Source organism: Hyperolius riggenbachi, chromosome 10 (assembly GCF_040937935.1).
Source record: "Hyperolius riggenbachi isolate aHypRig1 chromosome 10, aHypRig1.pri, whole genome shotgun sequence".
NCBI classification, from domain to species: Eukaryota; Metazoa; Chordata; class Amphibia; order Anura; family Hyperoliidae; genus Hyperolius; species Hyperolius riggenbachi.
The window spans coordinates 182,975,798-182,991,479 of record NC_090655.1 but is presented as its reverse complement, the minus strand read 5'-3'; the positions used below and the strand labels follow the sequence as shown (position 1 = coordinate 182,991,479).

Genomic DNA, 15,682 nt, shown 5'->3' with positions numbered 1-15,682 from the left:
TGTAACAAATGATCTGTCAGCGAGCAAGGAAGAATGTCAAACTGTGTTTTACTGATCTGAATTATATTCTGGCAAATTGTTGTCCCAGACAGGAAGAATGTCTAATGAAAATATACTTACCAAGGGATGCCAATACCTCCATTGTGCGCAGAGTAGGTTGGATATAGAACCACAGTTTTTGCAAGGACAGAAGTCCTTGGCGTTGCAAGTGTTCCAGCTGAGTAATAAGTATCATATACTCCTTCACTAGTGTCCTCATTGCAGCACCTAAAGCATGATTCACTTGACCATATTCAAATGATGATTTTTCCTCAATGAATCTGTAGGAGGTAGAAGAGATGAGATGTGACCGCCACACATATTAGCAAAGTTTACACATGTATGTTAACTATTTTGGAGCCCGCAGACAGTATATCTACACTCAGGCAGACTTCACTTCAGTGTCTGGGGTGTAGATATATGCATCTCCGCTGCGACCGCAGCTGTCCGTGCTCCCACTTGACGCCCCCGTTAACCTGTAGATCAATGAAAGGGAACGCAGTTCTAAGTCCCGCTGCAATGATCGATGGCTTCAATGAGAAGCCGTGATCATTGTAAAAAAAAAAAAAAAGTTACACATCCACGCTTTACTTCCTTTAAGTGTAATAGTACGCTTACAGGATGTTTAGGAAAAAAAATGACTGAGGACATCTTGTGGCCTAATAGTAAAAATACACCTACATATAATAAAAAGACCCACATTTAAATCTAAAATTAACTCCTTCCCTCCCACACTCTCCCATAGTATCCCCAAAAATGTACTGCATAAAAAAAACAAAGAAACAAAAGACAATAAAAAAATACATAAATAGTTACCTAGGAGACTTTTTAATATGTATATCAAGAGGGTATAGTAGTTATTTTTTTTTTTATTACAGGTAGTTCCCGACCTACAAATGCCCCGCCGATCCAAATTCCCAACGATCTGCCGCGATAACGTCACAAAGCCGGGGACTACCTCTTGTGCCTTCTTTCCTAAAGCAGAGTATGTGCAGCGGAAACTGCAACCAGTCTCACCTCTTCCATGGCGGGGCGTCCTCCCTCTCTTCACCGTTCCTCCCAGCGGCTTCACTTGTGTCGCTTAATGACAATCAAAAAGGAGCTCCCGCAGCTCCTACTGATTGGGTCACTACGCAACATTAGTGAAGCCGGTGGGAGTAGCGTTGATGGAAGAGAGGACGTCGTTGATTGGCCGGAGGGGGACATTGGAAGCTCAGGGGACAGAGATGGCACATACATATTAAGAAATTTCAGTCCCTTAGGTAACTATTTATGTATTTTTTTATTGTCTTTTTTATTTATTTATTATTTTTTTTATGCTTTAGCAAAGGGGGCATGAAAGGCACAAAGGGAGTGAAGAAGGCACTAGGAGAGCAAAGGAGGCAGAAGGGGCACAAAGGAGGCACAAAGGTAGCAAAGGATGCATAACTGGAATATAAGGTGGCACAAGGAGGCAGAATGGAGACACAAGGAGGAACAATGGAGACACAAGGAGGCACAATGGAGACCAAGGCGACACAGAGGGGGACACTGGAAACACAGGGGACAGAGATTGCACAGCGTTCCGACTTAAGAACAGATTCAGGTTAAGAACGAACCTACAGTCCCTATCTCGTTCATTAACAAGGGACTACCTTTATGGGCTTGTAAATAGTGATGGACTGAAAAAAATGCACTTTTATATCCAAATAAAATATTGGCGCCATACATTGTGATAGGGACATAATTTAAATGGTATAATAAACAAGACAAATGGGCAAATAAAATGTGGGTTTTATTTATGGTAGCATGTATTATTTGAAAACTATAATGGCCAAAAACTGAGAAATGATGAATTTTTATCCATTTTTTTCTTATTATTCCCGTTAAAATGCATTTGCATTTGGAATAAAATAATTCTTAGCATAATGTACCACCCAAAGAACACCTAATTGGTGGTGAAAATAAGATGCAGATCATTTTGTTGTGATGGGTAGTGATAAAAGTTATTGGTGAATGAATGGAAGGAGCGCTGAAAGGTGAAAATTGCTCTAGTGCTCAAGGGGGAAAAACCCTCAGTGGTGAAGTGGTTGGCGCTTTGAGTCCGCAAGGAGAAAAGCGCAATATAAATGTTATTTGTCTTGTCTTGTCTATTTGTCTAAAGTCTGCCTTAGACACTACTTGAAATTTTTTTAGCCATATAACAATTTTAAACTAAAATCCTTGTGCTTCCTTCTCTGAACATTATAACACCTAAAAAAAAAAAAAAGATGCAGATCAGATTTATAAGCATTTCCATGAATCACTGCATTTGAACATCATACAATTTTATGATGCTCCATAATGGTTACACTGAAACATTCCACATTATAGTTCCTAATGCATCGCCGTGAAGAGGTATGATTCAGCACCTGGTTACAGTGGAGTAGCTGGCAGCTACTGGCAGAATTCTGTTCACCAGCTCCCTTACAGACATGTCCAGGTTTAGATCCACTGAAAAGGAGCGTAACGGACGTCCAATCAGTGGCTGTGCAGTAATATAGCGTCCATCAACTCCAATCAGAATGTACAACAAGTCTTCTACAATAGCTGCCTCCTGGGAAGGCAGTGGAAGAGTCCCTGTAATAAAACACAAATAATGCTTATTTCAAATTGAAACACAATTCTGCAGAGTGTGTGGGCTATAATTGTAAAAGAACGTTTTGAATACCCTCTTTTTGCCCACCGATCATATTCATAATATATATATATATATATATATATATATATATATATATATATATATATATATATATATATATATATATATATATATATATATATATATATATATATATATATATATACACACACACACATATTACATATACATATATACATACATACACACACACACAGGTTCAGTTGTATGTCATGGTCTATTGAGAAATGAGGGGTGTAAAAAAAATTTGAGTAAAACTCAAAAAAGTATCACCAACTCTAATTTGTAAATAACAAGCACAGAGCACATGGCTTCTGGGAGTTGTTTGCAGCCATCCACTATAGACTATCTGTTCTGTGTATCATTATTTCTGAAACACAGACTACAGGTGTCTGTTCCAAGATGTTGGGCTGGAGGATTGTTGTTGTATATAACGTAAAGTGCCACACTGTGATACGTACTGTGAATAGAGTAACTGGCACTCCACTCATTTATGGCCCATTTCCATTGTATGCACAGCATACGCCTTGCAAGACGCAATGCCGGCACGGCTCTTATGCAAGACGCATGCAAATCCCCCTAATGTTCCGGGCTGGCATAATTTAAAGTGATCATGAACAGATTAAATTTTAAAATAAACACATTTTAATCCTGCAAAAGAATATTACATACTTACCTCACCGTCAGTTCCTCTCACAAGCTCACCAGTTCTAATTGATATAAGTGGACAAACAGGACGCAGGAGAGGAGAAAGATATTGATCAGTAGACTATATGAGAGGTAGGTATGACTCATGTATGTTTATTCTGACTTTTAATTTTCAGTTCAGGTTTGCTTTAAGGCTGCTTTCACAGTAAGACATTACAGGCACACGTTAGAACAGCCTGTAACGCAGCCCACCGCACAGTAATGAAAAATCAAAGGGCTGTTCACAGTGCCCATGTTGCGTTACATTGTAACACTGCACGTTCTGGGAAAGTGCAGCATGCTTTGCGTTATACTGGGCTTTAGCTGCGTTAGACTGCTTGCACATGCTCAGTGACTAGCCACATGGCTAATTAATATTCACTGCACTGTGGTGACGTAACTTGGACTCATAGTGTTGTCCGGATCATGAATGAATCATTCATTTAATCCGGATCTTTTTTGTGAGTCGAATCATCCGGATTATCACAATGAGCGATTCGGTTCACAGTGGATGTCTGTCTGGAAGAAACAGGAACATACAGAATGTACAGTGCAGGGAAAGTCCTGTCCTGCTAGTCATGTCACCCCCATTCTGCTTCCCTAGTAAAATGATTCAAATGATTCGGTTCAAAGATCCGGATCTTTTCAATGATCCGATTCGAATCATCCAAATTCTTGAAAAGATCCGGACTTCCCATCACTATCCTGGAGCGGCTGTTCTATCAGTATAGATAGAACGAAAACAGCGCACCAAGAGCCGCATAACGCGGCTCAATCTGACGTCCAACTTAAACATCACCATGCGTTGCGTTAGGGGCACGTTATGCGATCTTAACGTCCCCTAAAACGCAGCGCCTTGGTGTAAAAGAGGCCTAAAGGACCACTGCCATGACAATCTTAAAACTTAAAATAAATGTTAACACATACAGTTAACACATACATATAGGAAGCATGTTTCTTCTAGAGTAAAATGAGCCATAAATTACTTTTCTCCTATGTTGCTGTCACTTACAGTAAGTAGTAGAAATCTGACATCACCAACAGGTTTTGGGCTAGTCCATCTCTCCATAGGGGATTCTCAGCATGCCCTTTATTCTTTTTAAAGACACTCCTTGAAAAAGATTTATACAAAGATGCTGGCCAGCCTACCTGCTCGCTGCACACTTTTTTGCCAGTTGGATGGAGCAACTGCCATTCATTAAGTCCTTTTAAAAGTAAAGAAAACCCTGAGAATCCCCATGAGGAGATGGGCTAGTCCAAAACCTGTCGGTTCTGTCAGATTTCTACTATTTACTGTAAGTAACAGCAACATAGGAGAAAAGTAATCTATGGCTCATTTTACTCTGGAAGAAACATACTTCTTATCTGCATATGTTTACATACATTTAAAATTTTAAGATTTTCGCAACAGTGGTCCTTTTAAGACAGGTGTTTCCTATGCCAACAAAAAATATTGCAGTTAAACTGATTAATAAGGTTTGAAAAAGACACTGTATAAAAATGTTCTCATAACTGCAATTTTACTGTAGCTATGCAGTACTAGAATAAAACTTATAGAAAAGCCATATAGGAAAAGCAATGTAGGAAACCTGTAGTGACTATGTATCCACACATACCTATGGGCACAGTTACATCTGTACTTATGTTTGCGAGAGAAGGGAAGTCTCCTATAAGTGCTGGCCTCTCATAAACCCACGGTGGGAACACAGGGACTGGCTGCCCTGCATTCTTCTTATTAAGCTTGTCTCTCAGATATTTCCGCATAACTTCCGCTGGCTAATGAAGAGAGAACAGAAATAAAGGCAATAATTGGCAGTGTGTACTGAAAGGCTTAAACCAAAATAATCCAATATAATAATTTCCTAATAAGAATAAAATAATCCAATAATCACCTGTGGGCCACTGGAAGTTGATGCAGTTACACTCCCCAACTGCCTCTGCAGCTCCTCAAACTCCTGCATGGAGATCTTGGATGTGGTTGGAGGGATAGGAAGGCTGCTAGATGCCACATTGCTGGCAGTTAGTTCAGCTCGGTCTTTAGCATTCTGTTGCAGATACTGAAGTGTCTGGTAACGATAGGAAAAGCGTCACATTCGTGCACAATTAAGTTTGTTGTGAATTTTTATTTCAAAGTAACCCTGCCACTTTCTTTATCAAAATAAATTAAAGTCTTACTATATCAACCATTTGGTATCCTAGAGGATACGTTAACGACTAATCAGAGAAACCCTCTCTGATGCCCAATTCTCCCCATGCTCCATGCAGACATCAGCAGTCTGAAGCAATGCTGATGTAATTAGTATTTTACCCTTCCCAGTGCCAGCCAAATAAACAGGGTCCCAGCCTGATGATGTCATCAGGCCAGGACCCGGTACACTATTTAGACAAAGGATGGCTGGAGGGCAGGTATGGAAGAATCACACCTGTCGCTGAAACCGGTAGAGGTAAGATACTGCAGCGCTTAGCTCCACAGGCAACCAAGATGATTAGGGAGCCTTACTGAAAGACTCCTCACTGTTTTACGTAGTGGCTTAGGCAGGGATTCGAACCCCGGCCAAAGGCTCAAATCCTTCAAGTCTTAACAAGAACGCTATCCAGCATACTTGCTATGCTGATCTCTGCATGGTGAGAAGTGGGGACCACTAAAACACCAGGGAACACTATAAGGGGACAGTGCAAAGAGGTGACAACAAAATGGCATTAAATAGGATGCTACATATGCTTCATATGGGACTCTATACATGCAGATTGGGTCCATCTATGAGGCACTATTTAATGATCTCTTAATGATCTGCTTAATAGGACAATAAGGATAAGCAAGTCAGAATAGACAAGGTTCATAAAATAATGCATGCATGAACTATATGTGTGTATACTCAAACTGAGAACAGAATAAGGTGGCCACAATACAGGGTGACACTATACTACTATATAATGAAAATACTGTTTAGTCACCTCCTGTAACCACACCCATGTTTAAAGAAAACCTGAACTGAAAATTAAGTCAAAATAAGCATACACAAGTCATACTTACCTTCTACGTAGTCTACTCCTCAGTGTCTTTCTCCTGTCCCGCGTCCTGTTTGTTCACTGTGATCAAGGGAATTTTCCGTCCTTCATTTTGAAAATGGCAGTTACCCATAACAGCTTTCTGGTCAGCACACAGTTAAACTGTAACATCGCCCACTTGAGCCATAGGGAAACATGGACATTACCGGGCACTTCAGTTGTCCACTCAGCTATAACTGACAGCAACTAAAATTTTACTGACAGCAACTGTTATATTTCAGATCTGACAAAATGTTGTCAGAACTGGAAGGGATTATTGTCAGAAGAAAATGGTGAGCTTCTGAGAGGAATTGATGGCAAGGTAACTATGTAATGTTCATTTGAAGTTACCTCATTTGTTTATTTTAAATATTTTTACTCAGTACAGGTTCTCTTTAAGACCTTGCCCCTACACAATATAAGGATGCGTTAAATAAACTTTGGTTTATTTTTATTTTTATGTTAGTCGCATAATTCTATTTACAGTTTTTCATTCGGACCAAGCTATACATGGATTTTTATTTATATTTCCTTGATATCTCCTTTCAAACTCATTTGCTGGGTGTCTGTTGCCCTGTCAGGATGCACATCTTGCATTCTGTTTTGGGTGGGAGTTTTGTATCTATAACAGATTTGCATCTATAATAGTAATTTCTAAGCCAGCCACTGTTTGTCCTCCCGCCCGGCACACGCTCTCTCCTGCCCCACCCTGACACTGGCCACAACACTGTCAGTGTACCCCACACATTCTGATTGGCCGTGGCGCTGACTGAATGCTTCATTTATATTATAGGTTACATCTATGTACCTTTTTTCCCTCAGTCCCCTTTTTTTATAGAGACAAACATCTTATTTTAACCCCTTCCCGACCGCCTAACGCGAATAGGCGTCGGGAAGGTGGAAGCCCCAGGACCGCCTAACGGCAAAAAATGGCAAAAGCGGTGGGCGGAGACTAGCGGGGATCGTGCGTGCATCCCAACTTTAGTTACCGAGCTCCTCTCTGTAAACAGCTTGCTAGCCCACAATGGGTTTTTTTTCTGTTTACAGAGCTGCGATGCCTATGAGAGGTGATCACTAATTGGATCTCGGGGGGAGGGAAGAAAATAAATGAAAAATAAAATTTAATTAAAAAAAAAAAAAAAAAACGTCAGCAGCAATCAGATGCCACCAACAGAAAGCTCTGTTGGTGGCAACAAAAGCAGGGCAGATTCATTCGTGTGCAAAGTTGCATAGCTTTGCAGCGAGCTGTCAAAGCCGCAGAGCACTGAACTGTAAAAAATAGCCTGGTCACTGGTGGGTGTAAGCCTGTGGTCCTTAAGTGGTTAATATTAAATGAAAATGCCAATGTACCATGAACTCCTTGAAAATTACTATTTAATCAGATGTTGATGTTTCCTAAAGAAGACACTTCTGCCCCTTCCCCTTTAAAATTTACAGCAAATACAATGGAAATCTGTACAGACACACGTTTCAGCTATCAAATGTGTACGAAACCATTTATCCAGGGAAACAAAAAGCAAAAATAAAAACCAGGTAAAAGAAGCAGACAGCACACACATGCAATCAATTGGTTGTTGGTTAGATATGCAATCAGTATGTCCAGCTATTTACCAAGAACTCCCTTACCTCCTTGTCTTCTGTGAGCTTAGAAAGTAGATACACTAATGGGTCAAGATTACGGGTATTCTTGGACTTTAACTCTTCATATTTCTTGAGAAAATCTTCTGGTGTCTTAGAAAATTCAGCAATTTTCACCTACAGAAAACAGGATGCACAGTGCTTCGATACCATTGTCTTTAACTTGTTTTATTTGTGGTTTAAATAAGGTATACATGCACATGTAAATGTTAGTTACTGTTATAGAGGCACCCAAAACAGTTTAAAAGTATTAAAAAGGTAAGTATGTCATCACTTTCCTCCTACAAGAAGTCAAGTCAGTACTATGGGTGAAAACAAGTATTCCTGGTACCTTCCAAGATGTTTTGTGAGACTTTGTCCACTTCTTCAGATTTCATGCCTAGTGGCTGACTGTAAGACCACACAAGCACCTCAAGAATTAGGCACAAGACCTGAAGAAGTAGGCAAAGTGAGATAAAGGGCAAATTTTTTACCCATAGCACTGATTACTTACTTTCTTTTCAACCCTTTATTAATTTTAAAGGAGACTGGCAGAAATAGAGCAAAAAAAGCCTGTGAAAAAACATTTAATTGTAAAAAGAAGAGATAGAATATATATATATATATATATATATATATATATATATATATATATATATATATATATATATATATATATTTTTTTTTTTTGTATAGAATCACATTGTTAATGTGCATTTTTAATGTGCTACTGGAATGCTCTGGGTGCTAAAAATGGAGCTCATTTCACTTTAAAGGGAATCTGATAAGAAAATAAACTTATGAGATAATGAAGTGTATGTGTAGTACAGCTAAGAAACAGAACATTAGTAGCAAAGATATGTCTTATATTGTTTCCAGTGCAGATAGAGTTAATAAACTTCAGTTGTTATCTATCTCTGAGCTCGTCTCTGCTTGTCTGAAGCACTTATACATCAAAGAAACAGTAAGAGCTGCAGATAAGGTCTTAAGCTGGCCATACACTATCCCGATTTGCCGCCGTTTCGACAGCAGATTTGATCACTGGGATCGAATCTGCTGCCAATCGTTCGTGCTACACGCCGAATTTCGATCCATTTCGTCCGATCCCGTCGATTGCTCCGCGCGGAAAATTACCGATCGCCCGCGGGTAGGAAGCGTGTCGCTAGCGACGTTGAGTACCCAACGACCGACGCAATAGAGCCGCATACATTACCTGCTCCGCCGGCGTGACTACCCCCGGTCACCGCTGCTCCGTGTCCACGCTGGTCTCCGGCATGCTTCAGTTCCTCCTGCCCGGCAGGAAGTTTAAACAGTAGAGGGCGCTATACTGTTTAAACTTCCTGCCGGGCAGGAAGAAGTAAAGCATGCCGGGGCCGGAGACCAGAGCGGAGACGGAGCAGCGGTGACCTGGGGACTGGAGTCGCGCCGGCGGAGCAGGCAATGTATGCGGGCATGCGGGCGGGGGGAGCGGCGGCAGGTAAAGGTAGCCATACGATCCCTCTCTGATCAGATTCGATCAGAGAGGGATCTGATGGCAAATCGACCAGTGTATGGTTACCTTTACTAAAGGGAATTTCAATGGGTCATTAGCTCTGCTTTCTTTCATAGTTTAAAATACAGAGTGTAGTTTGTAAACAGAAAATATTAGAGAATGATGCAATATTATACAAAAAAAAATCTATATAACTGAAAACAAAAATATGAGACCAGTATCCTTACTACTTATGTTCTATTATGGGTAATTATCCATTCTACACATACAATATCATATGTTTTTTTTTCAAGTCAGTGTCACTTTAAAAGTACTGTTTCCCTGTGTGTTTTCTCTTCTGAGCTCTCTCTTAACACATAGGGCTTGATTCACTAAGACAACTAGCATGCCTTATCCAAGTTAACATGTCTTATCAGAGCTAATACGCCTTATATAAGTAGCATAGTGAGTGCTACGAAACCCACAGGGGCCCAGGGAAGGACGAGCGGAGCTCTCGTCACTGCCAATTAGCAGGCATAAGTTCGTAGCACTCGCTATGCTACTCTGATAAGGCGCGTTAGCTTTTATAAGGAGTGTTAACTCTGATAAGGCATGCTATTTGTCTTAGTGAATCAAGCCCATATTTTGCCCTGGTACCATATAATGCACAAAAAACATATTGAATGTAAATTAAGACCAGTATGAAGTAAAATTGGCATCAATTTGTATTTAACTGAATGGAACCCCAATTTACAAAAAATGTACTGATATTTTATAGTAAATTAAAAACAGTTAAATATAGTTATGTTATAAATATTTCCACTGGAATTCTTAAAGAAGAACTTCAGCCTAAACAAACATACTGCCATTATGTTACATTAGTTATGTTAATTAAACTAGAATCGGTAATAAAATCTCTTACCCACCCTGTTTTAAAAGAACAGGCAAATGTTTGTTATTTCATGGGGGCAGCCATCTTTTTGGTTGAAAGGAGGCGACAGGGAGCATGAGACACAGTTCCAACTGTCCTGTGTCCTGATCACCCCTCTTAGTTGCTAGGCAACGAGAACATCATCAGAAATCCCATCATGCTTTGCACAGCATCAGGGGAAAAATGCCGGGGCAGTTTTCTTTGACGGGGCGGAGCTTAGCTTCTAAGCAGCTAAAAATTAGGCTCTGGTAAGAAAAACAAAGTTCTGATGCTGTGAAACTGTTAAAGAAACACCAAGCCTTTTCAGTGCTGCTGAGTAGATTTTTATAGTCTGGAGGTTCACTTTAAAGTGGACCTGAACTCTTGTACAGGACACAAGGAAACAGAGAGAAATTGCACCCTGTGTGGCTTATAAGAGACAAGAGCCTGTCTAATTCCCCCTTATCTGTATGTAATCACAAGTGTAATTTGATCTCTCAGCTGTGTCAGCACAGAAATTCGTCAGTCCTCGGCAGACACAGCTAATAAGAAAATGCTTTGTCTGCTTCCATGAAACCAGGAAGTAGACACACTGCAGATTTATTGCAGGAGTTCTGCAAGCTGTAATAAAGAAACATTTTTCTTTAAAGGTTATTATGCTGTTGCTTATCTTTTAGAGCAGAGAGGAAGATCTGAGTTCAGGTCCACTTTAAGAGAATTTATACATACGATTTTTCCATGCTCTACAACTGTTATTTACATTCAACTTTTCCGGCAACTTATAAGTCAACTAAAAGCACACCCTGAACAGTATCCAACTCCTGGAGAATATGGAACTTATCAATAATCAATACACAGCTTCCTAATTGCCCCACCTTGTGTCTCCTGCCCTTAGATTGTAGGCTCTCAAGGACAGAGCTCCCTCCCCTATTGTTTTATCGCCGTTTTATTGTAAAACATTTTGTAGTGTCACACTTACTGTATATACGCCTAATTTTTGGGCCCAAAAGGTGGGGGTCTCAGCTTATACGCGAGTCACTATTCTTTGAGTAACCCCACACAGTGCCCCCACTATATGCACAGTGGTGCATCATCTGAGGGAGACCACACACTTGACATTTCCATGGGAGGTCCCAGCTAACCTCATCTTGAGTTATAGCCTTGGAAGGCATACAGGAACAGTGTCTACTGAGTGGTGAAAATCCTTGCATTCCTATATCAAGTTGTAGACATGACTATGTGGCTCGGCATTCTTTGATTTATCTTTTTTTTAACAAATCCAAGTATATTTTTCTTGCTTTATCTTTATGCCAGCTTAAACTTTGCAATAGCTGTCCTTTACATGTCCATCTCCATTGTAGGCCTACTTTATGTTCTGGCTTATTATTGCAATCTGCTGAATTTATGTGCTTTTCAAATATATGGTTGTGGCCAGCCATGGCTGTGAGTGTGAGAGGGGGGGGGGGGTGTTTGGGGGTTGGCTTATACTAGAGTACATACAGTATGTTGTATTTCCTGTGTCTGAGGCCTAGGGACCACTGGCAGCACTTTTTCGGAAATCTCAAACTGCTTGCAATTTCTAAATCAGGAAAATCCTGTAATTTTAAACGCAATTCCTGGAGCGATCGCAATTTGACTCTGCAGCCATTGAATGCGATTGCTCCGTGATTGGTCCAAAAAATGCTGAATACATTGCTTTGGGATCGCTCTACCACCCCATAGGGTTCCACTTATTGCAGCACTTAAAGAGACACTGAAGCGAAAAAAAAAATTATATCATGAATTGGTTGTGTAGTAGGGGTAATTACTAGAACATTGGTAGCAAAAAAATATTCTCATATTTTTATTTTCAGTTATACAGCTTTTTTTTATTTTTATAACATTGCATCATTCTCTAATACTTGCAGTTTACACATTAATCAGCATTCTAAAAGTTTTTGCAGAACAGGCAGTGAACTTTTGAACTGTTTTCTGCAAAAGAAAAACACAATACAGTTGAGATAACCTAATCAGAAGTCAGAGCTCTGCATGACTTTCAAAGTTGCAGAGCTTAAAGAGACTTTGTAACATGAAAAACATCCCCTGGGGGGTACTCACCTCGGGTGGGGGAAGCCTCGGGATCCTAATGAGGCTTCCCACGCCGTCCTCTGTCCCACGGGGGTCTCGCCGCGGCCCTCCGAACAGCCGGCGACTGTGCCGACTGTCAGTTCAATATTTACCTTTGCTGGCTCCAGCGGGGGCGCTGTGGCGACTTTCGGCACGGAAATAGACGGAAATACCCGATCTCCGTCGGGTCCGCTCTACTGCGCAGGCGCCGGAAACTTGCGCCTGCGCAGTAGAGCAGACCCGACGGCGATCGGGTATTTCCGCCTACTTCGGCGCCGACAGCCATCAGAGCGCCTGCGCAGTAGCCAGGAAGGTAAATATTGCGTCACCGCTGTATGGAGGGCTACAGCGAGACCCCCGAGGGACGCAGGACGGCGTGGGAAGCCTCATTAGGATCCTGAGGCTTCCCCCACCCGAGGTGAGTACCCCCCAGGGGCCGTTTTGTCGTTACAGTTCCTCTTTAATGTTTTTTTGTTTTTTTTTGGAATGTGGGAGGAAACCGGAGTGCCCGGAGGAAACCCACGCAGACACGGAGAGAACATACAAACTCTTTGCAGATAGTGCCCTGGCTGGGATTCGAACCAGGGACCCAGTGCTGCAAGGCGAGAAAGCTAACCACTACGCCACCGTGCTGCCCTTAATGGCTATTTTTAACTCTTCCTGTACTGGAAACAAATATTAGACTTATGTCTCTGCTCCTAATGCTTTATTTCTTAGCTGTACTACACAACCAATTCATTATCATATTTTTTTTTTCACTTCAGTGTCTCTTTAAAGGAGTTATCAATCAATTTCCCCTACTCCCCAATCTACTTACCTGGGGCTTCCTCCAGCCCCTTGCAGCTGACAAGTCACAGATCCGCTCTCAGCTGCTGGCCCGTGGTCCCCGCACACTCTCACCAGGCCGTCCTCTACTGCGCCTGCGCAAGCGCCTCTGTCAATCAATTCCACGTTGTCCGGACTGTACTGTGCAGGCGTTCTGCACCTGCACAGTCCAGTCCGGACAAAGTGGACTTGATTGACAGTGGCGATTCATGCAGAAGCAGTGACGACCTCGAGGTCGTCCTTTGCACCGGTGCGGATCCCGGGCCGGCGGCTGAGAGCGGAGCTGCGGTGTGGAACATGTCAGCTGCAAGGGGCTGGAGGAAGCCCCAGGTAAAGTAGATCGGGGGGATAGGGGAAATTGATTGATGACTCCTTTAACCGATTGCCGGCCATTTGCAAACGATGCCAGTGGCCCCAGGCCTTATGTTACCATATCTTAATTATACTGTCCAGCACTATGCAAGAAGCTGGCACTACTTAAAATCGATATTAAAAATGCTCCAGTGTTCTCCCCAGGACTATTTAAAGGAAAGGTTCAGGGTAACGTGGAAAAAAATAAAAATCCATATCCACTTACCCGGGGCTTCCTCCAGCCCGTGGCAGGCAGGAGGTGCCCTTGCGCCTGCTCAGTACAGCCCGGAGGACGTCCGATGATGTCAGCGCGCCCGCGTGGGACGCAGAAGAGCCCGTCCGTGGAGCGCAGAAGAGCCCGACCTGGCAGCCGGCCTGGCCAGGTCGGGTCGGCCACCGAAGACGACCGGAAGCCTCTGGAGCGGCGGCGAGGGCACCTCCTGCCTGCCACGGGCTGGAGGAAGCCCCGGGTAAGTGGATATGGATTTTTATTTTTTTCAACGTTTCCCTGAACCTTCCCTTTAAGTGGGCGGGCCGCCCGGCTGTTTTGAGATCCCGTCCGCCTACCTACTAGCTAAAGCTGGTGACATAAATCTTCCGCAGGCAGGAGTGTTCCATTGCCTACTATAAATCAGCACTCAGCTCTAGCTATACACTATAGGAGCGCTCCTCTGCCTGTGTGACCTCCTGCTTGAACAGTGATTGGCTGGGCGGGTTCTAAGAGGCAGGGATGGTTAACTGTCTGTCACCCGCCATAACGGAAAGCCCCTTCTATGCCCCGCTTTTCTGGCTGCCTGGGTCTATTAGCTTGCAGGCAGCTCAGCTAGCAGAGGCAGCCGCCAGGTACAAATAGGAATAAAGCGCAGGGAAACTAGTCTTGTCCCTGTGTTACTTGAGGCTGGGAGAGAGCCTGAAGCTGCAGACAGACTCTCTCCCCCTCCCTCGAGCGAATCCACACAGCGTGTCTCCTCCGTCCTGGCTGCATGAATCTTCAGCTCCAGATAGGATAGGGCAGTGCAGAGTGCATGGCAATGAGTTCTGCCCCACCCCCTCTGTTTCCTGGCTTCTTCTCTACAACATAAGCTTCTCTGAAGCATGCCGTGCTGGTGAAGTTCAGAACTCTGCACATTAACTGATAATCATCCTTAACAGGACAGGGTAGGAGGCGCCCGTAGTATATTCGTGTTATGTTTATAGGATTATGGTAAAGTAAAAACCAATAAAATCAAATATAAAATAAAAAAACAAGGTAGCAAGGAGAAAAAGATGGTCCTACCTTAAAGAAGTAGTACATCCACTTAAGTAATATAAAAGATAAATGCTTTATTGGGCACTTTCAACTGACAACACGTTTCGCGGAACAACCGCTTCCTCAGGTCAAATGCTGTGCCTCAAGGTAAAGACCAGCTATCTTAGGCGCCTTCCCCAGGCATGAGTGAGACCTCTGCTAATGCACTTCTTGATATAGTGCAGAGTCTGTGGAGAGTACACGGAGCTTTCAAGCTACTCTGGGAAAACAAACAATGGCTGCAATGTAGATTAGCTGACTTGCTGGGGATGGAGGCTGCTGCTGAATGCTGTCTGTCTCATCTGCCTGCTTGGTTGCCCATTAGATGTAAGTGCCCATATATTACTTGATTTTAGCAACTGGCAGATTCAATCTCAGTAATTAAATCTGCCAGACATCAGTTGAGAAAAGTTTGCCGAGGGCAGTAAAAATTACAAATCCAGCCCTAGCTGTACTAGTTGGGCAAAGTCTGTGAAAAGTTGCCGCTGCTGCTGCTGCAAAAATAGTAAAATGGAACATAGATCCAGTGTTGAAGGTATGTGCAAGTGGCTTGAAAGGACAGTGTGTGGGGGGTGATTCTTGCATGTAATTTCATATGGATGTTATTTGCTGCTGGGGTCGAGGTGTATTGCAGATAATTTAGTATGATACTGACCTCTG

General features: G+C 42.4%; 1 protein-coding gene across 2 annotated transcripts in view; it reads right to left on the bottom strand.

Annotated features, from left to right (window-relative positions):
• Window positions 1-15,682, bottom strand: part of TUBGCP2 (tubulin gamma complex component 2) — a 66,027-nt gene that overhangs the window by 44,172 nt on the left and 6,173 nt on the right. For both annotated transcript variants that reach the window (XM_068255354.1, XM_068255355.1), the window contains exons 3-7: window positions 8,081-8,209; window positions 5,299-5,472; window positions 5,023-5,182; window positions 2,430-2,637; window positions 121-320 (exon numbers count right to left, since the gene is read on the bottom strand). In XM_068255354.1, coding sequence (XP_068111455.1) covers window positions 121-320; window positions 2,430-2,637; window positions 5,023-5,182; window positions 5,299-5,472; window positions 8,081-8,209 — 871 coding nt within the window. The remainder of the gene's footprint in view (window positions 1-120; window positions 321-2,429; window positions 2,638-5,022; window positions 5,183-5,298; window positions 5,473-8,080; window positions 8,210-15,682) is intronic.